Raw genomic sequence first — 26759 nt, forward strand, 5'->3', positions numbered from 1 at the left:
AAATTACATTTTATTCAAAAGACTGTGACTAAAACTAAATCAAAATTTGCTGTCAAAAACAACACTGTGTTCCAGGCAAAGACCAAGGCCCACGAGGAGGAGTTGGAGCGGCACGCTCAGTTCCTGCTGGTCAACTTCAACCACATTCACAAGAGGATCCGCAGGGTGGCCGACAAATACCTCTCTGGACTGGCTGAAACGTGAGTTAAATACCTCTCTGGACTGGCTGAAACGTGAGTTAAATACCTCTCTGGACTGGCTGAAACGTGAGTTAAATACCTCTCTGGACTGGCTGAAACGTGAGTTAAATAAATACCTCTCTGGACTGGCTGAAACGTGAGTTAAATACCTCTCTGGACTGGCTGAAACGTGAGTTAAATAAATACCTCTCTGGACTGACTGAAACGTGAGTTAAATAAATACCTCTCTGGACTGGCTGAAATGTGATTTAAATACCTCTCTCTCTGGACTGGCTGAAACGTGAGTTAAATACCTCTCTGGACTGGCTGAAACGTGAGTTAAATACCTCTCTGGACTGGCTGAAACGTGAGTTAAATACCTCTCTGGACTGGCTGAAACGTGAGTTAAATACCTCTCTGGACTGGCTGAAACGTGAGTTAAATAGCTCTCTGGACTGGCTGAAACGTGAGTTAAATAGCTCTCTGGACTGGCTGAAACGTGAGTTAAATAGCTCTCTGGCTGAAACGTGAGTTAAATACCTCTCTGGACTGGCTGAAACGTGAGCGCTGCAGTTCACCGTACATGCAGCCCTGCTGTTTTCATGGACAAAATGTTTATACATACTAGGGCATACATGGGCAACTGGCGGCCCGGGGGGCTCATGGGGCCCCCACCTTCACTTAATGCGGCCCGCAGGTTAATAACGGAATACTGATATATATTATTGATTTCTGCTGTTGCAATTCCAAACATGCAAACATGACCAGACTAATTATCAGTCTATATCAGTAGCTATTGACTAGTGCTAGTCTTTTTTTATGTCCACTGTATGTATTATGTATTTAAGTTCGTGAAGTTAACATACAGTAAGAACATATAAATGCAATTTAAAAAATGGCTCAAAATAATTCAGGATTCCAATCTACATGCAGGATTCCAATCTACATACATTCCATCTACATGCTCACAACGCCTCGCAAAGCGAGGCGTTGTGAGCATGTAGATCAGCTTTTTTCACCATATTTATCTGTGGAACCTAGTCACATTAAATGTAATACCTACAATTCCAAGTGCTTGTCAGGGTGGGGGGTCCCCAGTTCAAATATGTTTATTTTGGGGGTCACGGCCTAAAAAGGTTTGAGAACCCCTGGTATAGAGCATTAACAAATTCATCCACCAGGGCCATTAACAACTCATTCTTATGACTTCCTATCTAGCCAAGCTTTATAAACTATATATTTTCTAAAGAGAAAAAAAGCGAATATTCGACTTCGGTGAACAACGTCGAATAGTGACTTTGATATTCGAATATTTGGTGAATGCCCTAATACAAGCATGGATCAACCATTTAGACCTGAGGCCGAGTCTTTAAATGTCTTCTAAATACTATCGGTTTTCTGAAAGCACTTATAATATCAGTGGACCCCCATCTCAAAATATTATGTGTCGGGACCCCCCAGAAGCAAAGATTTGAGTTATAAATATTCGCTTTAAAAAGGGATATATTCAAAGATTTGCACAAATGTTCATGAAATTAATGAAATGATTTTTATTAATAGTAGATCTACAAGCTCATAGCACTATGAGCTTTTATATCTGCTATTGTATATCTGCTATGCTTTTTGAAATAATCATAAATGTGGACTCTTGTAACCGTTAGTATTAACAGTGTTTCTATCCTCACAGTTTCCCTCATCTGCTGTGGAGCGGTCGTGTGTTGAGGACTATGCTGGACATACTGCAGACACTCTCCCTCTCCCTCAGTGCCGTAAGTGCTTCAATTATCCACTTAAAACCTACTTTATGCTGAGTCATACCGTGGGCATCGCATAGAAACCAGACAATCTGTCTGCCCACCACTGCGGAGGTTGCCGGTACACCGCAGGTTCATAACCTGCGAGGTATCAGCCTTTGTCGAGCGTCTACTTCACGATCACAACCATCCCGTTTTAGTTCGGGGAGGGAACCCGGGGCGGGGAGGAGGGTTATACAACAGCAGTGACAGCACACAGAAATGTGCTTGGGGAGGAAAGAATTGGCATAACATGCGCACAACATGTTTGTGAGCTTGTAGAGATGGGGCTACTTTCACCTTAAAAAATATAATATTGTGTAAAAGTTCATTTTCTTCTGGAATATAATTCAAACGTTGAAACTTTCATGTATTCTAGATACATTGTGCATGCAGTGAAATATTCAAATGTTATGGCATACAGCTCATGAAAATCTAAAATACATATCTCAAAATATTACAATATTACACGAGACCACTCAAAACAAGGATTTATAATACAGTAATGTACAACCTTCTGAAGTCAGAGTTGCTAGAAGTCCAGCGTGAAGTTACCGCAGTCAGTGATGATTGAAAATATGGATGCCAGGGGTTCATGTGGTATTCCTACATGCTATCTATCCCTGTTAAGGTGAAATGAGTGTAAACATGCACATGTATGGATTGTCAACACTGTGCTGCTATTGATTCTATGTTTCAGGACATTCACAAAGACCAGCCGTACTATGACATTCCAGACACGCCCTACAGAGTGACCGTCCCCGACACGTACGAGGCCAGAGAGGTAGGAAGCCACCGCTCTGCTACTGTACAGTGGTGTAAAGTAACTAAGTAATGTACTTAAGTACAATTTATAGGTATTTGTACTTTACTTGAGTATTTTCAGTACTTTTACTTCTACTCCACTACATCTCAGATCCAATTATTGTACTTTTACTCCACTACAATTATTTGAAAACTTTAGTTACTAGTTACTTTGCAGATATAAATCATTGTATTATATTATAAAACATAAATTAATCCACTTTAGCCCTATTTTATACCTAGGCTATTTGAAAATAGCTGATCTACAAACACGTTGTGAGCTTGTAGATATTTTCAAACATTTTTAGTACTTTTACTTTTTGTACTTTAACAACATTTTGATGCCAATCCTTTTGTACTTTTACTAAAGTAAATTTAGAATTTCGAGCGTTTCGAGCTTGCAGATCTGCTACTTTTGCTACTGTATGTTTGAAATATACATATTTTATTTATGATTACATGATTGCTAAATTGAAATGTTACCGCTGGTCCATTATGCTGTATAATCAACCAAATGTGTGATCATCAATATGTGTGATTTCAGAGCATAGTGAAGGACTTTAATCTAATGAATATGTGTGATTTCAGAGCATAGTGAAGGACTTTAATCTAATGAATATGTGTGATTTCAGAGCATAGTGAAGGACTTTGATCTAATGAATATGTGTGATTTCAGAGCATAGTGAAGGACTTTGATCTAATGAATATGTGTGATTTCAGAGCATAGTGAAGGACTTTGATCTAATGAATATGTGTGATTTCAGAGCATAGTGAAGGACTTTGATCTAATGAATATGTGTGATTTCAGAGCATAGTGAAGCACTTTAATCTAATGAATATGTGTGATTTCAGAGCATAGTGAAGGACTTTGATCTAATGAATATGTGTGATTTCAGAGCATAGTGAAGGATAATGAATATGTTTGATTTCAGAGCATAGTGAAGGACTTTAATCTAATGAGTATGCGTGATTTCAGTGTAAAAAAAACATCACAAGGATGCAACTGGGACATATCATCAGTGATGTAGCCTGGGGTCGACGGGTGTTTCGGGTCTCGCAACATCATACACCCTCGCCCAGGTGACCCAGCCGGGGTTGATCAAGTCCCGACTTACGTCCCAGTAGCTATCCACGATCAGTCCTATTAGGGAAAGACAGGGTCACTCAATGTGCTGCACCGGAACTACTCTGCCGGGATTGGGGGTACCATTCTGGCGCGTGGAAGAACTAGGCTCTATGGGTTGACTCCTGGCCGGGCTCCTCCTACGTCTCACCAGGTCCTCTCCTGCTCTCACCAGGTTCAGAACCTGTGCGTTGCACCAGACCCAATTCAAACATTCCATTCAGCTGCTGCATTTGAATGGCCCTCCTAAAGGCCTCACCGTGGATTTGTTGGGCTTCTTCCTCACGGAAGACACAGGCTCAGAGCATAGTGAAGGATAATGAATATGTGTGATTTCAGAGCACAGTGAAGGACTTTGATCTAATGAATATGTGTGATTTCAGAGCATAGTGAAGGATAATGAATATGTGTGATTTCAGAGCATAGTGAATGACTTTAATCTAATGAATATGTGTGATTTCAGAGCATAGTGAATGACTTTAATCTAATGAATATGTGTGATTTCAGAGCATAGTGAAGGACTTTAATCTAATGAATATGTGTGATTTCAGAGCATAGTGAAGGACTTTAATCTAATGAATATGTGTGATTTCAGAGCATAGTGAAGGACTTTAATCTAATGAATGTGTGTGATTTCAGAGCATAGTGAAGGACTTTGATCTAATGAATATGTGTGATTTCAGAGCATAGTGAAGGACTTTAATCTAATGAATATGTGTGATTTCAGAGCATAGTGAAGGACTTTAATCTAATGAATATGTGTGATTTTTTTCAGAGCATAGTGAAGGATAATGAATATGTGTAATTTCAGAGCATAGTGAAGGACTTTAATCTAATGAATATGTGTGATTTTTTTCAGAGCATAGTGAAGGATAATGAATATGTGTAATTTCAGAGCATAGTGAAGGACTTTAATCTAATGAATATGTGTGATTTCAGAGCATAGTGAAGGACTTTAATCTAATGAATATGTGTGATTTCAGAGCATAGTGAAGGACTTTAAACTAATGAATATGTGTGATTTCAGAGCATAGTGAAGGACTTTGCCGCTCGCTGTGGGGAGATCCTAAAAGAGGCCATGAAGTGGGCACCGTCCGTCACCAAGTCTCACTTGCAGGTAATCTATCTGCTGGCCTGTTTTTCTCCTTGCTATTGGGTATTATTATTGGTGGAAACGGCTAAACTTTCTAACGACCTGCCCACTATACCAAGACATCAGAGACACATGCTTCCCACAGATTACACACACCCAAAGTGAGTTTGAAAACATGACCACAACGACAAAAATCTCCCATACTGTACCTATTGCGAGAAATACAAGTTGCGAACACAGCAGCAAGATTAGTGAAGTGTTGCGATAAACGAAGGCTAGCGAATGCAACCACCATAAGGACTATAAACCATTGAGTGGCATCTAGACCTACTGCACATACAGTATGAAACAGAGCTGCTACCTTTAAACACTGTTTAAATCCATTTAGGCCTAGAATTATGGAATGCTTTAACCAGTGAAAAATAGCAGATATACAAGCTCACAGCGCGGCACCGAGTGCCGCGCTGCGAGCTTGTAGATCTGCTATTTTGGAAAAAGTTGTGAAAATGTGTGCAAATCTTTGAATATATGTATTTTCAAAGCGAACGTTTGTAACACAAATTTTGCTTCTGGGGGGTCCCTGATACAATATTTTGAGATGGGGGTCCGTGGCCGAATACATATCATTTTGGGGGTCCTTCACATGAAAAGTTCAAGAACAGACTAACTGAGCTCCAGTTAAGTGAAAAGGGCCTTTTCTTTGACGATGGCTGGCCAGATTGCTGACATAGAAACATAGATTTTTCAAAAAACCTTAGAATGATTCAAAAGACACTTATAGAATCGGGTAAAAATCATAATTTTCTCACTCGGTGCCGCGCTGTGAGCTTTTATATCTTCTATTTTTCAATAGTTAAAGCATAAAATAATGACCCGTTCTAAATGGGTTAAACACATTTTAAATCTGAGGCTTTTTTGTATACTATTTACAATCGTTTTGAGGAAAAATGCTGCCTTTTGTCCCAAAGTGACTACAAAAGATCGCTGCTATTTGTTTCAAAAAGCTTTATACCCTGGCCTGTATATATAACATGTATATAACAACGAAATGTGACATAGCTCTTACACAATGATGTGCTGTACATGTACTCCCTCCAACTGTATATATGTTACTATTTTCAACAGTTTTTATTATATTTTGAAACTTGCTTTGGCAATGTAAATGTCTTCTCATGCCAATAATGCTCCTTTGAAACAAATTGAATTGAATTGCAAGGCTAGACAGAGTTAACTAAAATACATTAAACATTAGACAAACATTTGATTCCTGATTTTCTGTATGATGCGTCCCATCTGCATTAACATTCATAAAAGTATTACGTTCATTAGTAGCCGGGGACCCACAAGCCCAAAAGCTCAAGGAATAGGGTAGGTCTGTCTCTGAGGCTGTCTCGAGAGATTACTGTCCCATTGACTCTACTAGAAATATTAAAAAAATAAAAATAATCTGCATGTGAGGGGTCAAACTAGGGGTTCTTCATGATTCTGATTCCATTGCAAGCATTTGTTTTGCATGAAAAACATTCCTTGGGTTAACTTTCGCAGCCCAAAACTGTGAAAAGTGGGAAAACAAGTGATGACTTTTCACAGTTTTGGGGGGCCGAAATCTAGCCCAAGGAATGTTTTTCATGATCCAAAACAAATGGAATGAATTCAGAATCATGAAGAACCCCTAGTTTGAGCCCTCACATGCTAATTAAAGCAGACTTATTTTCTTTTCAGAAATATTTCTAGTGGAGTAGATGGGACAGTGAATATACAAATGGCCATAACTTTCTTTTCACGATGTCTCCAGCAGAGCAGACCTCTCATTCTGTGGACCTTAATGACCAACAATAGATAAAACAGAAATAAAAAGTACGGCAGAAAATCACAGGTCCCCTCCCATTTTGGTGACTGGGTCCCCGGCTATAGGTAGGTGGTATTGGTCCGTGATAAAACCAGTAATACAGCTGTAATTTCACATTATGTGTTAATGAAGGAGGGTCCTTGTTCTAACCGTTCACGTGTTCTGTTTTTCCAGGAGTATCTGAACAAGCACCAGAACTGGGTGCCGGGTCTGTCTCAGCACACGGGTCTGGCGATGGCCACGGAGAGCATTCTGCACTTTGCTGGCTACAACAGACAGAGCACCACACTAGGGGTGGGTCACACCTAACCTACAGTCAGGGTTCCCACAGTCATGAAATTCCTGGAAATATTTAGAAATTAGAAAAATATTTTTTCCAGTACTGGAAAAGTTTGGGAATTGATCAAGGGTCCTGGAAGGTCCTGGAAACAATAGCGATGCATTGTCTTTGGTTATTGATTTTGTTAATACCTCTGAAATGACAAATTAAACATTGGCCAAATTGTCAAATATTAGAGGCAGAAATTGAAACGTGTTATACAAAATTCCTCAACTCTTAGTGCTCGTCAGGGTTGGGTGGTCCCCAGTTAAAACATGATTATTTCGGGGGTCACAGCCTGAAAAGGTTGAGAACCACTGGCATACACTACCTGTCTTTGTAGTGTATGTAGTTATGTAGCAAAAAGAAGTTATTGGAATTTTTCATATAGATTCTTGTAAACCATGTTTTTTCTGTTCTATGGACCCAGTAGGACACAAAAAAAATGGTTTACATTTTTTCCCCCACCCTGGCACTATTTTGGTAGCCTCGCAACAGCCAGACTCTCCAAAAGGAGAGTCTGGGAGTTCTCCATAGACGATGCATTACGCGATGACGTAGTTACTAGTTACTCACTTTGACTGACAGGTCCATTCAGTAGTCATCAGCGCATCAAAACATCGTCGGGAGAACATCAAAAACGTCTTTTCCAGACAGAAATTCCAAAGGTGCAAACTGTTGTTCGTTTTTAAGTTATGAGATGCCGTTGATTTCAGATAAAACTTCGCTTAATGCAGCTTTTATTTGCGATTTGGTAACTCGCATCGGACATGGGGTCCGCCATGTTTGTTTGCAAAATGCGAGAGCTGTAGCAGCCGCTCGACCAATCAGGAGCGGTGTGAGGCGGGTTCGCTCGAAATGCAGCCTTTTGATTGGAACTTGAGAACCTAAATTCTCATAAAGAGACTCAATGGGAGGGATACCAGACCGAGAAAGGAAGCACATTGGTGATGACGTAACTCGGGATGGCTTGCGAGGCTACTATTTTGGCACCATGGCAACATATGGCAGTGTGAGGCAATATTTTATGTCTGTCTGTATTTCTGTCGACATCATTTCTTCAAATCTGCCTGGCTGATTTTCACCAAATTTGGTGCACAAGTGTATGGTGTGTCCCATAAGACCCCATAACATTTCCACCATGATCGGCCCATAGGTGGCGCTACAGCAACCAATTAAAAAAGCAAATTCATGGTTACTTACAAACTACTCATCCACTTTTTATCAAATTTGATGTGTTGCTGCATCATGAGCTGAGGCACAACCTCTGAAAATGTGACCACAATCCACCTATAGGTGGCGCTACAGCAACAGATTCAAGAATCAAACACAGGATTTTCAGGACGATGATCTGCATCAATCATATCTCAGCAGATTGTTCAAGCCCACAAATCTAATATTAAATTGTTGCATGACCCAAAGACCCCAGATGCAACATTTCCATCGACAATTGAAACTCCTATCACACTAGGCATTTCACTGTATTGTGAACACAAATATAGAAGCCAGAAACTGTCCAATTTACTTTCTCATGCCGGTATAGGAGTTCCATACAGACGAGTCAAGCAGTGTGTTGCTCAAATCTCAGAAGGAGTACAGAGGAATATGGAGAGTAATAATGGAAGCTATCTACCACCTGGACTACAAAATAAGAAGCGGCTGCGTTTCTCCATCGACAACCTGGATGCAGGTGTTGATACTTACGATGAAAGAAATTAATTCCATGCAACAGCTATGGCTGTGTATCAACAGGAACCCAGAAGGAAGGAAAATGTGGAAGTAACAGAGTATGCAATCCCCACACAGGGCAAAGGAACAGGGCCATTGGAGGATGTACCCAAGACTGTCATCCCATTGATATCAAGCTGGATAAAAGGGGCTCCTAAGCCTCACAACAGTCCACAATATCCAAAATTCAAATTGGGAATGAATGAGAAGGAGCTCAAAATACCTGCAACTGATGTTCTAGCTTGGCTGTTGGTTCGCCATTCCGATCGCACTGATGCCAAACCAACAAATGACTCAGCCGAGTCGCATGATGACAGTCATGTTCAACAACAGCCTGTGCCTGTCTGGACGGCATACAATTCACTTCTGCGTGTCAAAACTGAATCTATGACACTTGACCGAGTGCATGCACTGCCTCTCATAAATGCACCAGCCCAAGAATGGACAACCCTTACTACAGCATTGACTTTGGAAGACACTCAGGATGTTGAGCCTATACTTGTTTGGTTAGACATGGACTTGTACAAAAGAGTTCGAAAACTGAGCTTCCTTGACCAACAGTTCCAATCCATCATCATAGCAAGTCCGGGTGCCTTCCATGTCGTTCTGTGTGCTGTACGATGTCTCGGAGCAATCCTTGAAGGGAGTGGTCTGGATGAAGCTTGGGTTGAATCCGGTCTATATAGCAGGGTTACAGTTGAACAAATACTGAATGGCAAGCACCACAACAGAGCCTTGGAAGCTCACCAGATCACACTGCAAGTTCTATTTGAATTGTGGATTGAAGCATTCTTCGAACAGCACCCAGTGCTACACCAGAAACTGACATCTGCACTCGAAGATCTGAGAAAAGCGTGTGAAAATGGACTAGGTGTTTCTGAAGCCCATGGCACACTGGTCAACATGATATCTGATCTGCAGCTGATGGAAAAACTTGACCAATTTGACAGTGAGAATGAGAAGTACCCGATGTACAAATGGGTTTATATATATGAAGCAGGTCAACAATCTTCTCCAGTTCATACGAAGTACTCGTGATCAGAATTGGATCTTGCACCTAGCCTCATTGGAGCAGATGTATGTCTAAACAGCTCAAGGCCAATCGAGGTGTGGAAAAGATATGTCCAATGCAAGGGTCCATCATAGAACATATTCTGCGAGCACATTGGCAACAATGTATGAGCACAAGACATTGTAGCTCAGCCAAAGGTTTTAGATCCACTATCTTTGGGATGGAGGAAACAAACGGATGGAAGTTGTGTCCCTGTAGTCTCAAAGATTCCACCTGCACCAGAGGCCGTCGTAGAACTAGTCAAGTGTGCATGTGTTGCCAGCAAATGCACCGGCCGCTGTTCTTGCAAAGTCAATAATCTTCCATGCACAGAGCTCTGCAAATGTGAAGCTGCAGAATATTCATGTAATAATCTTCCAAATGACGGCTGAGAGTGATGATGATGATGATGACGATGATGATGATGCCTACAGTGATTGATTCTTTGTTAAGTTGAGAATGGGTACTGTTGAGCGTTCCTTTTGGGTATTATTATTATTTTAGTTCTCTTATTATCAAGGATTCATGTTCCATTTTATCAAAGGTTCAAGACAAATAACCCCTTTGAATTGAAATTAAACACTTTCTGTTTCTGATTAAATAAGTTATTTGTTAAAAATCATCAGGTAGCTTTTGCACCATTGTGTATTTGCATATTGAATCTGTGGCTGTAGCGCCACCTACAGGTGGATTGTGGTCCAATTTGCTGGGCATGTTCCTCAGTCTATGGTGCAACAACCCAGCAAGTTTGATTAAAATTGGACGGGTAGCTTGTAAGTAATCATGAATCTGCTTTTTGAATTGGTTGCTGTAGCGCCACCTATAGGCGAATCATTGCCAAAATGTTATGGGGTCTTCTGGGGCACATCATACACTCATGCACCAAATTTGGTGAAGATCGGCTTGGCAGATTTGGAGAAATGATGTCGACAGAGATACAGACAGACACAAAATATAGGCACACACAGCATTATATTGCCATGGTGGCAAAACATGGCCAGAGTGGGGGAAAAAAATGTAAACCGATTTTTTTGTATCCAACTGGGTCTATAGAACAGAAAAACATGGTTTACAAGAATCTATATGAAAAATTCCTAAAAATACACAATGACATATACTATTGGGCATTGCGCATAGGAGTAAGCGAATTGTTATTGAGCTGAATGATTGTTATATAGTCCTGGAAATTGGGTTAAATATTCTGGAAAAGTTTTGGAAATGAATTGGTAAAAATGTGTGGGAACCCTGTACAGTAGAGTAAACCTGTTGTCAGTTAACTGTTGATGACGTACCAGTACACCCCCTGGACATGACGCTAGTATGTCACCGGAACTTAACCCCAATACCTACCCTTGATGCTGAGTGCCAAGCAGGGAGGCATTGGGTCCCATATTTTATAGACGTTGGTCAATTGTATTCTTCAGTAAAGAAATGTCAGTTAAATACTGTAATGGTACTTTCTAATGCAGCAGACGGTCATTGGTGTCCTGCAGAAATATCAAGGACAACAATATGACTAAATGTTTAACCTAAAATGTCATGAAACATTCATGTTCTATATAATAAATCCTTGTGTATCCACAGACCACACAGTTGATGGAGAGGCCAACCTGTGTGAAGAAGGACTACTCCAACTTCATGGCTTCCCTCAACCTCAGGAACAGATATGCTGGAGAGGTAAAGCCCACCACCCACTCACCCACCAGGGACGTGCTGGGCCCCTGATTCAGCCCGGGAAAAAGAGTTGGAGAGGCCCTCATTTTTTTTTTATATATATTTCGTCGTTGTCGGGTGGAAACCTTGTATATCCAAAACCGTTTGTTTTGTATTTATCATTTTAAAAATGATTTAAACTAGTGAAAACAGCCGATCTACAAGCACACAACGCCTCGCGGTGCGAGGCGTTGTGTGCTTGTAGATCTGCTGTTTTCACTACTTTTGTGCAACGGCCTTTTATGATGAAACAGGGCTTTGCTTTGCGAAAAAATGTATACATTTGAAACTTGGATATACGAGGTTTCTGCCCGACAGTGACAATTTACTTTGTTGGCCGCACAGCCCCCAAAATGGAACGAAGACCGACATTTTATTTTACATTTTTTCCTAATGGCCGGCCTGGACCGGCCGGGAATGAACCGGGTTGTCCCGCTTTTCCCAATGGCCAGCACGTCCCTGTCACCCACCCACCCAATCACCCACTCAATTCAATTCAATTCAAAGGAGCTTTATTGGCATGAGAAAACATACGTTTACATTGCCAAAGCAAGTGTCACAAATAAAATAAAAACAGTTGAAAATGGGGAACATATATACATTGGGAGGGGGTACAGCATCGTGTACTCACCCACACACCCACCCACTCACCCATATATGGAGATCCCTAATGTCATCAATATTAAGCCCATATCTTACATTAGGACTTCATATGGGAATGCCCATATGTGGAGGAAGCCTACATGCTACATGCTCACAATGTTGTGAGCATGTAGATCTGCTATTTTCACAATAGAACCGCGTTATACAAAATGCCTCTTTTCCATGAAGACTGCCATCTTTGCCATACCCTAGCTTTTGCTGAACTGACGCCACTGTTCCTGTCCTCTCTTGTGTCCAGGTGTCAGGCATGATCAACTTCTCCCAGGCCGTGCGAGGCCACTCGGACCTGAGCCGGCTGCTGATCAAGCAGATGGGCGAGGCCCTGGACAGCGGAAACCCCGACGCCTTCACCGAAGCCATGTTCAAGCTGGCCGCGCTGCTCATCAGCGCCAAAGGTTCGTCCGTTTCCCCCGCGTTGGTCTCCATCGTTCCCCGTACTTTGTTATCTTTAACCATGTGAACCCTAGTGTTTCTTTTCTTGGCAGTCATTCGCGATGTATACGGGCTCACACACAGAGTACAGAGTACAGTAGAGATGGACATCGGAATTGGCCGGTATCAAAAATCGGCCGGTGTGATATCAAACCGGCCGCATCGGTGACCAGCCAGTCACTGACATGAATTCAGTTTTTATGCCGATTGTGACTATGGCACTGCACAGCATGATGCTCTGGTCCTGTGACTAAAGTAAACATTAGCAGTAGACGCCAGTCTACTTAGTGGCAGCCTACAGAATACAGATGGTGCTGATTACCTTTGCAATGTATAGGGGAAAAAAAGCATGCGTCACCATGCTTTCCGCCTCCAGTCCAGACGGTACATGCAGAAGGAGTTTACTTTCACTTTCATTTAACAGAATGCAACAGCATTGGAAAAGCTGCAAGCTACAGAAAAAGGCATCCTATAAATGTCCCTTTATTTTGGCCAGTTTCAAAGGAAAATCACCTCACGTTTCTGTTGTTGGAAAAAAAAAAGAAAAAAAAGTCAGTTCACTTTGCCTGGTGTCGTCGTGCACACGCTGTATTAATGCATGTCAGCTGAAGCCCGTTAAAGGTTGTTAGTAGTCTCCTCCGATAGTTTCACAAAGTACATTAAGCAACAGAAATGTATTATGTAACATTTTAAGTCCCTTATAGAGGTTTTACAAGCCAAAACAACAGGAGGGAGCAGTGTCATGAGGTAATATTTTGCCCTTAAATATTTGGAAGGAATAGACTAGAGTCAGACTACTGTGACAAGGTAAATTTCTCACCTTGAAAACAATGAAATGCAACCTCCTTATTTATTTTAGTTTTTAAGAAAATCGTTTTGCATAAAGATACGATTTTGCTTGTTAAAAAATATTTATTCAATAATAATATAATTAATAATATTTGAAATAAATGATCTCAATATGTACCCATAATACCCATAAATCTAAGTGCGACAGGGAGTTTATTCCACAACTTGGGAGCCAAGAGGGCAAACTGTCTCGGACGAGTGGATTTTTGCCCTGGAGTTTTTAGCGAGGGTTCGGTCAGCATCCCTGTGTTGGCTGATCTAAGTGAACGAGTGGGGGTGTAGGGGTTGATCTGATTTTGGAGGTATGGAGGAGCCATACCCCTGGCTGCTTTGAAGGTCAGCATCAGTGTTTTGTATTCCATGCGGGCAGCAACCGGGAGGCTGCGGAGAAGGGGAGAGACATGTGAGAACTTAGGCTGGTTGAAGACCAACAGTGACACAGACATAGCAGCAATGGCACAACAATTAAAAAAAAATATATATATATATATATGTATTTTTTACTTTAGGCCTTTCAGTGAATGATCAGCTGGCATCAATATTATATCCATATCATATTAGACTGGATATTGTGTGATTTTGGATATTGTACTATTGTAATTGATTTGGCATTTGGGTTCTTCTTGCTTATTGGTACTCAAATTGAAGTATGTCTTGTTGGCCTACTTGGCCTGAAAAAGGGTATTGGAGCAACCCTATTTTCTAGTTCTTAGCTAAAGAAATCGGTATCGGAAAAATCCTTTTTTGCAGGTCAGACCTTCATAAAACCGATGGATCGGTACCGGCCAATAATTTTGCAATCGGTCCATCTCCAGAGTACAGTCCATAGTCCAAATATGGATGATGACACTCTAATGACGTCATAGATTACTAAACTCATAGGCTGGCATCCAATATAAATGGTGGCACACATTATAAAACACAATCATTTGCAGAGCTAGCTGCTGAGGATCAGTTCTTATTCAGAGTTTTGCAGCTGAGTCAAATGTTGCACTGGACGGTGAATGTGAGAGGAAAACCAAAAGATGGAGGTCATCAAGCTGCAGTGGCCGTGGGGAACAATCTTCAGGCTGCAGTGGCTGTGGGGAACAATCTGTACTCATTTGGAGTTCACTCAGGTGAACCTCTAAAGGATCACATCAACGTGTACATCTTCAACACAGTGTCTCTGAGATGGAGGATGTTGCCCCCAGTGGCAACTAGAAGAGGAGAACGTCCCGTTGAAGTTCCCTGCATGCGCCAGTACCACGCTGCTGTGCTGGTAGAAGATACCATCTACATGTGGGGAGGTCAGACTAACACAGGTTGCTGCAATGTGATTTATGCATTTGATGTCGACACCCACAGATGGTTCAAACCCAGGGTGTCTGGGACTGTTCCAGAGGGGAGGATCTACACATCGGCCTGTGTCTTGGAGAAGATCTTGTTTATTCATGGAGGATTGACCGGGCTGACTGGATGGAATAATGACATCTACAAGTTGGACACGACCACAATGATCTGGTCTTTAATTAACACCAGAGGCACCACAGCACCTGCTTCAACAGGTCATTCTGCCACTATCATCGGGACAAAGATGTTTGTATGTGGGGGCTGGAGTGACGGATCCACAGATGGTTCCACCATCAGAGTGTTTGACACAGAGACCAGCTGCTGGCTGAACACAACTTCTGCACAGCTTCTTCCAGAAAGACGCAGTGAACATTCAGCCTTTGCCTACAATGGAGAGCTGTACATATTTGGTGGTGTGAGTGGAAACATCATCAAGATGAACGCCTTAAAAGATCTGTGGAAATTCAGTCCAGAAACCTTCTCCTGGATGGAGGTTAAGCCAAAGCGGGAAGGCCCAGTAATGATGATCGATGGCTGCTGTTGCATGGTGGGAGATCGTATCTTCCTCCTCTTTGGAGGATGCAATGATGACCTTTTTATCTTAGACTTGAGTCCCAGTCTGAAGACGTTATGCAAGCTGGCAGTTATTCAGTACGACCTGGAGCTGACTGAACTCCCACAGGACATCAGGTGGGAACTGGCAGCCATGACTGATGGAAATACATCTAAATAAAAACAAAGTGGAGCGCATATCTTCACCAGGAAATGTGACCAGTCAGTCATCTCCATATTTGGGTACAAAAAATTACTTTCATTTAAGTGTTACAAGTTCCAATAACACTTAAATGTTTTGCAACTGACATGTTAGCACTGGAAGCCAAACACCTGGGTGGATTCCAAGCCCCAGCCTCCAGGGGGAGCTGGGCAGCAACTTGGACGCGTATCGATATTTCGATGCCCCGTCGTGACGAGGTCCCAGTAGTCCGAGGCTAACCTGTCGCTGCAGGTGAACGCTAACGTGCCGCCGCAGGTGAATGCTAACCATGTTGAATTCTAACCCAAAGCCTAAACCCTAACTAGGGCTGTAAGCGAAACAATCGGATATTCGAACCTCTGTTCGTTATGTTGGCAATCGAAGTTCTAAATGAATGGGTTCAGTTTTCTTTTCTTTTTTTGAATACACGAAAAATATATTATCAGAATGTGATAGGCCTATTCAGAATATCACAGTAGTAGGGATAGCCAAATAGGTTACCGGTAAACTAACGGTTAATGGTGACCGTTAATAAAAAGTTTTAAAATGCGCCAGAACAGCCTGGACCAATCGAGGACTGTCATCCGCTCCAATTCCGCTCCTGTTGGGGCCGCGAACCACATGCGTTCTGTGCCTTGCTGACTAGGGATGGGTATCGTTCACATTTGAATCGATACGATACCTTTTTCGATACCTGGGAATCAATACGATACCCTTTTCTATACCATTTTCGATACTTTTTATTTAAGTTTAACTGCTCTACCGCAGGTGATGATGATGATCACACAGTGTGGCGGAGCGGAGAGTATAGACGTTGGATAATCATCATAATAATAAACATCATAGGCTATTGTCGGCTATTTTCCAGAGTAACGAGTGTAGCCTACTAAAGCAGCCATAAAACTCTTAGTAGCCCAACTGTTACAGACCGGCCAGGGATGCCGTCCAGAGTATCAAACGAGGTATCGTTCGTTTTACGTGAACCGATACCCGATAGTATCGACGTCATACAATCGATACCATTAAAAGTATCGCAGACGATACCCATCCCTATCGCTGACCCAGTCGGGCTTGCTGACTGAGAGCACAGAGCAAGGCAGACTTTGTGCTCGGCGAACTCCCATAGCGTTTCTCCTAAGCATGAAGCAAAGATGGATTTCATTGCATACCCCCAAAGGATCCATAATGCAATTTCTGGGTTTGTTAGGTCGAGACCAGATCAGCCCGTCCGCGACGCGGTCACCAAGTCTTACATCATCCATGCAACTCCGACATACGTTGACAGAGAAAGGAAAAATGAAACAAACTTCTCCGATTGGATTTTCCAAAACAGATCCCATCACCCCTCGAATTGAAACTCCCAACTCCCAACCCTCGAATTGAAACTCCCAACCCCGTTTTAAAGAGAGAAAAAGTAAGAGCTTAAACACAACTTGCTTATGTTTTAATGGGTAAAATGGTGTTTTTTTTCTTTTTTTTTACAAAGTAGCTTGGTAAAGTACAAAACCATCCATGGTTCTGAGGTTCGGTTTTTATTAGTTCAATTAAAATTCGATAATTCGTACTTTGTTATCTTTAACCACGTTGACCCTAGTGTTTCTTTTCTTGGCAGTCATTCGCGATGTATACAGGCTCACACACAGAGTACAGTCCATAGTCCAAATATGGATGATGACACACTAATGACGTCATAGATTACTGAACTCATAGACTGGCATCCAATATAAATGGTGGCGCACATTATAAACACCAATCATTTCCAGAGTGGGACATAAAGATCAGTTCTTATGCAAAGTGTTGCAGCTGTGTCAAATGTTGTGCTGGACGGTGAATGTGAGAGGAAAACCAAAAGATGTACGTCATCAGGCTGCAGTGGCTGTGGGGAACAAGCTGTACTCATTTGGAGGTCACTCTAGTGAACCTCTAAAGGATCACATCAACGTGTACATCTTCAACACAGTGTCTCTGAGATGGAGGATGTTGCCCCCAGTGGCAACTAGAAGAGGAGAACGTCCCCTTGAAGTTCCCTGCATGCGGCGGTTCCACACTGCTGTGCTGGTAGAAGATACCATCTACATGTGGGGAGGTCTGGTTAACACAGGTTACTGCAATATACTTTATGCATTTGATGTCGACACCCACAGATGGTTCAAACCCAGGGTTTCTGGGACTGTTCCAGAGGGGAGGGAGAACCACTCGGCCTGTGTCTTGGACAAGGTCATGTTTATCCACGGAGGATGGACCCAGCTGACTGGACGGACTAATGACACCTACAAGTTTGACACGACCACAATGATCTGGTATTTAATTAACACCAGAGGCACTACAGCACCTGCTTCATCATATCACTCTTCCACCATCATCGGGACAAAGATGTTTGTATTTGGGGGCTATCCGGACTTTGACAACACCATCAGAGTGTTTGACACAGAGACCAGTTGCTGGCTGAACACGCCTTCTGCACAGCCTCTTCCGGAAAGACGCAGTACTCATTCAGCCTTTGAATACAATGGAGAGCTGTACATCCTTGGTGGTTTGAACTGTAACTATAAAGACTTAAAAGATCTGTGGAAATTCAGTCCAGAGACCTTCTCCTGGAAGGAGGTTAAGCCCAAGCTGGAAGGCCCAGTAATGATGATTGCTGGCTGCTGTTGCATGGTGGGAGATTGTATCTTCCTCTTTGGAGGATGCAGTGCTGACCTGTTTATCTTAGACTTGAGTCCTAGTCTGAAGATGTTATGCAAGCTGGCAGTTATTCAGTACGATCTGGAGCAGACTGAACTCCCACAGGACATCAGGTGGGAACTGGCAGCCATGACTGATGGAAATACTTCTAAATAAAAACTAAAAAGGTGGCATGTACTCAGTGGAGTGCATATCTTCACCAGGAAATGTGACCAGTCAGTCATCTCCATATTTGGGAGCAAAAAATAACTTTCATTTAAGTGTTACAACTTCCAATAACACTTAAATGTTTTTTAACTGACATGTTGACACTGGGAGAAAAAAACGCACCACCATCAATGCGCAATTGTCCCTCAAAGATGAGTGAAATCCCGGCAGTCCAAGTGCACAGCTGAAGTTGAACTTGGCATTGAATGTGTTAAACAGTTAGCGTTGTGCTGTAATGCCACTTCTCGCGTCAGAGCCTAAGTACAATGCACCTTAACCACTCAGCTGTTGGCACCCAAACTCAATGCTTAAAGAGGTGGTGCCATAGTTTTGTACTTTTTCTGGTTTTCATGTGTCTAGGAGGTTGACAGTATTTCATTAGACCCCCTGGTGTGATTGTTATGAGCAACTCTGTATTCCCTTTGTATTTTGGGTTTCTTCCTCGAGGCTGCCAACTTGTGGCTCAAAAGTGCCGATCCAAAAACACAGATAGACTGACATCATATAATCATCCCCTCCCCTTTTACCATTCACCCAACACTGTGGGTGCGGCTAACTTCAGCTGGGTCACCACCCACCATGACAACCACGCATACCAATGAACTGATGGGTGTGGCCACATAACAACCTAATTTTAACTCTTTCTGTACACTTCTTTGGAAAACATCTTCCTCCTAGTATAATCATAATAGCTGTAATCATGTTTTTTTTTGTGTGTGTGTGTGTGTGTGTGTGTGTGTGGGGGGGGGGGGGGGGTCATGGCACCCCGTCTTTAAATAAACAGTGACTTCTACACATGGGCATACAGCAGAAATAGATTAAGCTCATAATCATATAGAAACAATACCTCCTCAAAAATGTAAAGTGGGAAGGTGTTACCTTCACCCAACCTTGAACCCCCCCCCGACCCTCAGCTGCTGTTTTCTTGTTTCTCTTATAGAATGTGTTACATCAGTGGTTCTCAAAGTGGATCCCTGGGACTCCGTGGGTTCCTTTAGGATGACGGAACAATAGTTGTACTGACTCTGACCTCTAAGGACCTTCCAGGGAGGGTGCTCATGTGTGTCTGGCTGTGACACCCTTTCTAGTTTCTTTTCCTTTCGAGTTGTTTTTTTTCTCGCTCTGATTTTTTGACACTGCACTATTAGGTTGTGTTAGTAGTTTTTGAGTATTTTTGCTTGTGTTTGACATGACAGTGAGATACTTGTTGCACTAACTAACATTGACTGCTATGGTCACTTTGTTTTGGAACTGTACTTTTTTATGCAAAATACTAGTCATTGCTAGTTGCACTAACTAGCATTGACTGCTATGGTCACTTTGATTTGGACACTCTACTATTTTGATAGTTGTGCTTAAGGACACTTTATGTATATATATATATATATATATATATATATATATATATATATATATATATATATATATATATATATAATTTGTTCACTCTCTTGATGTACCTTGCTCTTTACTGTACTCTGTTCTTGTTTTATTTATTTTTTCTTCTTACTTCTCTGTAACTTTGTAAAGAACCTTACTTACTTACTTACTGCTGTGCTGCCTCTGGGCAACTGATTTTCCCCCTTGGGATTATAAAGGTATCTATCTATCTATGGGGGGGTCTAAATTGACCCATACAAGTCTGTAACTCTGGCAGTGTGCAAATGGAACCAAATGAACCCTAACGGGTCCATTTGGTTCCATCTGTACACTGTCAGAGTTAAGGAGAGACCTTGAGATGTGAAAGTTTGAGAAACACTGTTACAGTACTTCTTGTTTCTCTGTACAGAATGTGACCCCCTGCTGCACCACCTGTGCTGGTCTCCTCTGAGGATGTTCACTGTGTTACAGTACTTCTTGTTTCTCTATAGAATGTGACCCCCAGCTGCTGCACCACCTGTGCTGGTCTCCTCTGAGGATGTTCACTGTGTTACAGTACTTCTTCTTTCTCTATAGAATGTGACCCCCAGCTGCTGCACCACCTGTGCTGGTCTCCTCTGAGGATGTTCACAGAGAACGGCATGGAGACGGCCATCGCCTGCTGGGAGTGGCTGCTGGCAGCGCGCACCGGAGTGGAGGTCCCTGTACGTATACTGTTACTCTACCCTTATCTCATTCACTGCCCCCTAGTGGAGGTCCCTGTACGTATACTGTACTCTACCCATCTTAACTCATCCAGAGCCCAGGACATTAACGGATTAGGGGGTCCAGAGTGCCCCCTCCCGGCCCCATTAACGGCCATTGTCTTATTTTGAAGGCCAGAAGTCTAGACCGGAAGTACTTCCGGTCTGACGTCATCGGATCCTGCGACGGAACCGAACATTGTTTACGTGGTGCCATGCTGGATTGCATAGGAGCGTTTATACATGTGTTTTATAAGCGAGCATCTGCCTCCATCTTCGCTTCTAAAGTGTTGTTTTGAGATAATGGACATTAAAGATGAGATCGGCCGTCCACCTCAATGTTATGGGATGACTATTGTGTGCTCGTGGAGCCGTGATGATGACAAATCAGCGCGGATTTCGTCTCCGGAGCGTCGGCCATTGTACTAGGTATTTTTACTCGCCGTTACAGTAATATATTACTTTTCGCGCGACATCACGCATTCGGCACTATACGTACTCTAGTACTTATCGCGTGACATCACGCGAAAGGCACTAGATGAGTTAACACATTCACTGCTCCAGGAAATACATGGAGTGGAGGTCCCTGTACGTATACTGTACTCTACCCTTAACTCACTTACTGCCAATTAAAAATGCCCTCGAGTGGCATTAGTGCCAGCCCTCTCCATAGACTTCCATGTAATTTGTAGTGCACAGATCATGCACACCCATGCACAGATCATGCACCATGTTTGTGCAGGCTGTTCACAGCTTTCAAACAAAAAAAAAAGATTGGAAATCCGTTCAGGCATTCTTGAGATAATAGCCATTATGTTTTACATGTTATGTAAACAAAGATGGCTGCCCTGTATAAAGATGGGGTTGTATGGGGGTGGAACATGCAAAATCGCGATTGAAATCATGTTTACTAGATTTAATGGGGTCCAAAAAGATTTTAAAAAAATATATATATATATTATTATTATTTTTTTTTCTAAGTAAAAGTCGCCCAAAGTCGCTTGGCAGGGAAGCCCATAGTGAGAAAGTTGCTCTAAAAGTCGCCTGGCACTGTATGAGTTAACTCATTCACTGCTCCAGTAAATACATGGAGTGGAGGTCCCTGTACGTATACTGTACTCTACCCATCTTAACACATTTCCTGCTATCCCCGTCGAAACCGGAGATTTCCCGCTGTACCGCCCTGCCATGCCCGTAGATCCCGGAAATGTAATTAGCTTTAATCATTATGAAACAATTAAAAGTATGATCGCTGTATATAGCCGATTCGGACTCTTTAGGCCCGCCTCCTAACTGTATCCGGCCGTATTTCCTGTTTTGACCGGATCTAGGTTTCCGTATCCGGTCTAAGGCCCAATCGTCCATTGTAAACAAGGAAGCTGCCTGCACGGCTATAATATGGTCTCTCTTCACACAGATTTTGTTGTATTTGGAAGCTGTTATCATTCTTTTACCCGCCTGGCATATGATCTGTGCACATATCGTCTGCTATGTGCGCAAACGTGCCCTCGCAGGACCATAGCGCACAGCTCAGCCTTTTTTTACATGAGTTTTTATGTAAACAGTGGCGGATATTTCTTTTTCCAATGGGATTGTTTTTTTCGAAAGCTGTGGTCCGGTCTGCAACGCTGGTACATGTTACATGCACAGATCGTGCGCGATGCATGCATGTGCAAACGTTAAAAGGTAAGGACAATTTGGCAGTTGCTGAGTTCAGGCTATGTTTAAAATGGCAGAGAAAAAGTTAATTGCTGCTAAAATGAAGACAGACATCACAGACATTACTAACCAACCCTCAAATGATTTCTGCCTGAGACTCTGACCAAACTCCAACCCAGTGGTGTGTTCTACCGTGATACGCAGTATACAGTAGGTAGTGTGTATTCTTCGTAGCCAATAGTAGCCATTCAAAAAACACCAGAGAAAGCGTATCTGATACTTATCTGATACTACTCTGTTCTTGTTTTGTTTTTTTTCTTGTTCTTTTCTTACTTCTCTGTAACTTTTGTAAATGTCCTTATACTGCTGTGTACACTTTTCCACCGAAGCTAGGAGACTCCTTACCACGAGCCCTCCACACCCTGGATGGACCCTTGACCACTGGAACAAACAGTGGTCTAAGTCAACATCTACGTTGAGGAAGTTCATCAACTCTCCTTCAACCAATCCTCCTGGGTGCGACTTACCAAGAAATGCCTGGGTCAATCTCAACAGACTTCGCTCTGGAGTAGCTAAGACCGAATACTATCTGCACATGATTGGAGTGTCTGCCACTGACCTCTGTGAATGCGGAATACCACAGACTGTTGAACACATCATTGACGAATGCCCAATCTTCAAATCACCACATGGAGTCAGTGGCCTAATTGAACTGGATGACGATACCACTTCTTGGCTGATGTCTCAATTGCCTGTGTAGTCCTACACGAACGAACGACTGCTGTGCTGCCTCTGGGCAACTGATTTTCCCCCTTGGGATAATAAAGGTATCTATCTATCTACTGTATCTGTGTGTGTGTGGTTGCAGTTCATGCGTGAGATGGCGGGCGCCTGGCAGATGACGGTGGAGCTGAAGATGGGTCTGTTCTCTGATGCCCAGGTGGAGGCCGACCCTCTGGCTGCCTCTGAGGAGAGCCAGCCTCTGCCCTGCCCTCCAGATGTCACTCCACACTACATCTGGATAGAGGTTTGTGTGTTTGTTTTGATTGATTGTTTGAAGACTTTATTAGAAGTTTCCACAAGGAGATCCGTTTAGGAAGTATTTTGTCCAGGGCCAGGCCCTTTGCAAGATGCTGTACTCAGCTACCGTGAGACACCCCACACTTAAAAAATGATAAGAGGTGAGGTGACCCTTGTTTGTTTTGGTCCGTTTGGAGCATCACGATACCATGCGCTTTCCCAAAGTGTGTGATTGGTTGAATACTTAATTAACAGTTTGCAAAAAGTACATAGAAGTATGTCACAAAAAGCCCCGAGGGCATGTTTCCATTGTGATCCTGTGTATTCAATTCATCAAGACATATAAAGACAATACTAGGAGCAGTAAAAGTATATTTACAGAAAAACAGTGGGGTGTGATTTCTTTTTAGCTAAACTGGAAGACCTGTCTACAGTAGGACCAGTTGCAAATTGCAGACAGGTGCTCTCTTATGGCGGTTTTGAAGGAGGCTAGAGAGTTGCACTTCTTTCATGGTCCCCATGTTTGTGCCAAATCTGGGGGGAATGAGATGATTGGAGCTCCCTCATTATTGTACTGTATGAGATGTTGCTTCTCTTCATCCATCCCAGTGTTGAATTTAACATCATATTTAGTTTTATTGAATACAATTACATTTAGTTTTAGTCATATTTTAGGCATCTGAAATGTTTTAAAATAGTCTAGTTTCAGTCGACTAAATCTACAGTTGAATTAGTCGACTAAAACATTTTATGGTGTCGTAATAGATGACTTGCGGAATGCTTGCGGAAAATAGCTGATTTCAAGCTCACAACGTCTACAAGCTTGTCTATCTGCTCTCCGTGATATTGTCGGGGAGGTGGCTCTGCATGGCTCTGCATGGTTTTCAGTCACTAATATTTCATACAGTCTGTTTCTAGCGAAAATGTAACTAATTCGGTGACAGTATCATTAGCATTTTCTCACCATCAGTTGTTTCTTCATATCCATATGAGTCATATGAGTCAATGAGATCATTATGTTTGGAACACAGTTCTTATGATGCGATAGGAAAAAAGGTAGTCGACCACCATTTTTCATCATAGTTCTTTAGTCTACGAAATCAACACTAATCCATCCATCCCTCTATGCAGTTCCTGGGTCAGAGGTTCGAGATCGCCAAGTACTCCAGTGTGGACCAGGTGGAGATCTTCTGCAGTCTGATGCAGCGCTCGCTGTCACTCAGCGTGGGAGGAGCCAAGAGCAGCCTCAACCGCCATGTGGCCGCCATTGGACCTCGCTTCAGGTGCACGCACGCACGCACGCACGCACATAGGGCTGTCACGATTAGGACCTTTTACATGCCGATTTTACATGCCGATCACAACGCGTTGGATCTGGCATTTCCACTATTTTTGAAAATCTTTGAAAATATATGAACATTTTTCAACACGGTAACGATTATGACAAAACAATTGTGATTATGTGATTATGCGATTAGACGATTATGTAATCATTTTGACAGGCCCACACACACACACAAACACAAGTGATTTTAAATAGTATACAAAAAAAGCTTCAGATTTAAAATGTTTTTAAAGGTAGCAGCTCTGTTTATATGTGCAGTAGGTCTAGAGTTCACTCAGTGGTTTGTAGTTCTTAGGGTGGTTGCGTTCCATTCTCTAGCCGCCTTTTATCGCAGCAGTTCACAAATCTTGCTTGCTGTGTTTGCACATTCAGGTGTTGACACTAAGGTCTCAGAGGCACTTGCCCGTTGGGCAAGTACAGGTCATGTTCTACTTGCCCAAAGTTCTTGTCCACTTGCCCGAAAAGTAAATCGTCCATTATGAGATGATAGTACATTTTAATTACTGCACAATTTAACACTTATTTCTTTAATTTCTGGGGCTGTGTGACAAAATGTCATATCTCAATACCTCCAAGTCTAAATACCTACATAGCTACAGTATGATTGAATATGCCTATGTTTTCACACTTATTTTATATGTTTAAGTGTAGCAACAGTAAAAACAGCACATTATAGGTAAACAGTGCTCTTATTCCACAGACCAGACCAGACCAGACAGAGTGCGTTGGCCACGCTCAGGTGTTTAGACAGATATCTGGTGTTGTGTTTATAGACGGTTTTGTCCCCTCTCAAATGAGCACTTGCCCGGTCGGGCAACCTGAAGACCAATTTCACCTGCCCGAAAGTTTTATTTACTTGCCGGGGGCAGGTGGGCAAGCCTTAGTGTCAATGCCTGCTTGTTGTATTTCTCCCAGTAGGTATGGGAGATTTTTGTCTCCACCAGCCGAAGGCATGGGGGAGAGTATGTTTTCCCCTCCGTCCGTCCGTGTGTCCGTCCGTCCGTGTGTCCGTCCGTCCGTGTGTCCGTGCGTCCGTGCGTCCTCGCAGTTTGTGTGCAGCTAATCTCAGTCGCCGTTGGCCCGGTCGCTGCCAAAGTGAGCACACACATTCCCTGGATGCCAATCTAGAACCTCTGCCCTAAATTTTTCAAATGGGCTTTTTCTAGCGCCACCTAGTGGCCGATGTTCGCAAGACACATTTCTGTGCACTACTATACAGATTTTGTCCAAAAATCCTACAAATCGGTAGGCAGTATCTCGACAGTCATGTGATCGACACGGATCTGTCCGATTTTTCATATTCCATCCTGATTGGCTAAGATTGGCTTCCAAAGTTTGTAGGATTGAGCCGTTTGGAACAAAATGCCTCAAATCCCAAACGCAAAGTGCAATTATCATGAAATCGCGCACAAATGTTCCCACTAGGTCGAAGAAGAAATGACACTTAACATTTTTGAAATCAGCCTCATGGTGGCGCTATAACAGGCCGATTTGTGGTTTTACCTATAACTCCATCGATCAGTTTCAAACTTTGTAAGCGCATTCCCTAGAGGCTAAGGATAAACCTTTGCCCTGCATTTTTCACATCAGCCTTTTATAGCGCCACCTTTGGGCCGACTTATGTAAAACACATTTTTGGATATTACTCCTTGAGATTTTATCCAAAGATCACGCAAATCGGTACACAGTATCTCTATAGTCATGTGATCAAGTCCGATCCGTCTGTATTTCATATTCCATCCTGATTGGCTAATATTGGCTTCCAAAGCTTGCAGGATTGCTCCGTTTTTGAACAAAATGCCTCAAATCATCAACGCAGCTTGCGATTACCGTGAAATTTGCCACACATATTCCCACTAGGTCAAGGAACAAATGCTACCTTTTTCACATTGGCCTGTTATAGCGCCACCAGCAGGTAGACTTTAGCAAAACTCATTTTTGGAACACAATGCTTCAAATCATGCATGCAGCATCAGATTGCCATGAAAGATCTAAGGTGAAGAACATATGCCACCCTTTTTACATTGGCCTATTATAC

The 26759-nt window shown here is 42.5% G+C and overlaps 1 protein-coding gene across 1 annotated transcript in view; it reads left to right on the forward strand.

Moving 5' to 3' along the window:
- pi4kaa (phosphatidylinositol 4-kinase, catalytic, alpha a) overlaps positions 1–26759 on the forward strand; it is a 107068-nt gene that overhangs the window by 33967 nt on the left and 46342 nt on the right. Inside the window, exons 24-33 of the mRNA XM_080743222.1 lie at positions 76–200; positions 1867–1948; positions 2673–2756; positions 4927–5016; positions 7016–7135; positions 11524–11616; positions 12554–12710; positions 20531–20658; positions 23225–23383; positions 24508–24659. Of these exons, the coding sequence (XP_080599348.1) occupies positions 76–200; positions 1867–1948; positions 2673–2756; positions 4927–5016; positions 7016–7135; positions 11524–11616; positions 12554–12710; positions 20531–20658; positions 23225–23383; positions 24508–24659 (1190 nt within the window). The remainder of the gene's footprint in view (positions 1–75; positions 201–1866; positions 1949–2672; positions 2757–4926; positions 5017–7015; positions 7136–11523; positions 11617–12553; positions 12711–20530; positions 20659–23224; positions 23384–24507; positions 24660–26759) is intronic.

Source organism: Nannobrachium achirus (assembly GCF_963921795.1).
Source record: "Nannobrachium achirus genome assembly, chromosome: 15".
NCBI classification, from domain to species: Eukaryota; Metazoa; Chordata; class Actinopteri; order Myctophiformes; family Myctophidae; genus Nannobrachium; species Nannobrachium achirus.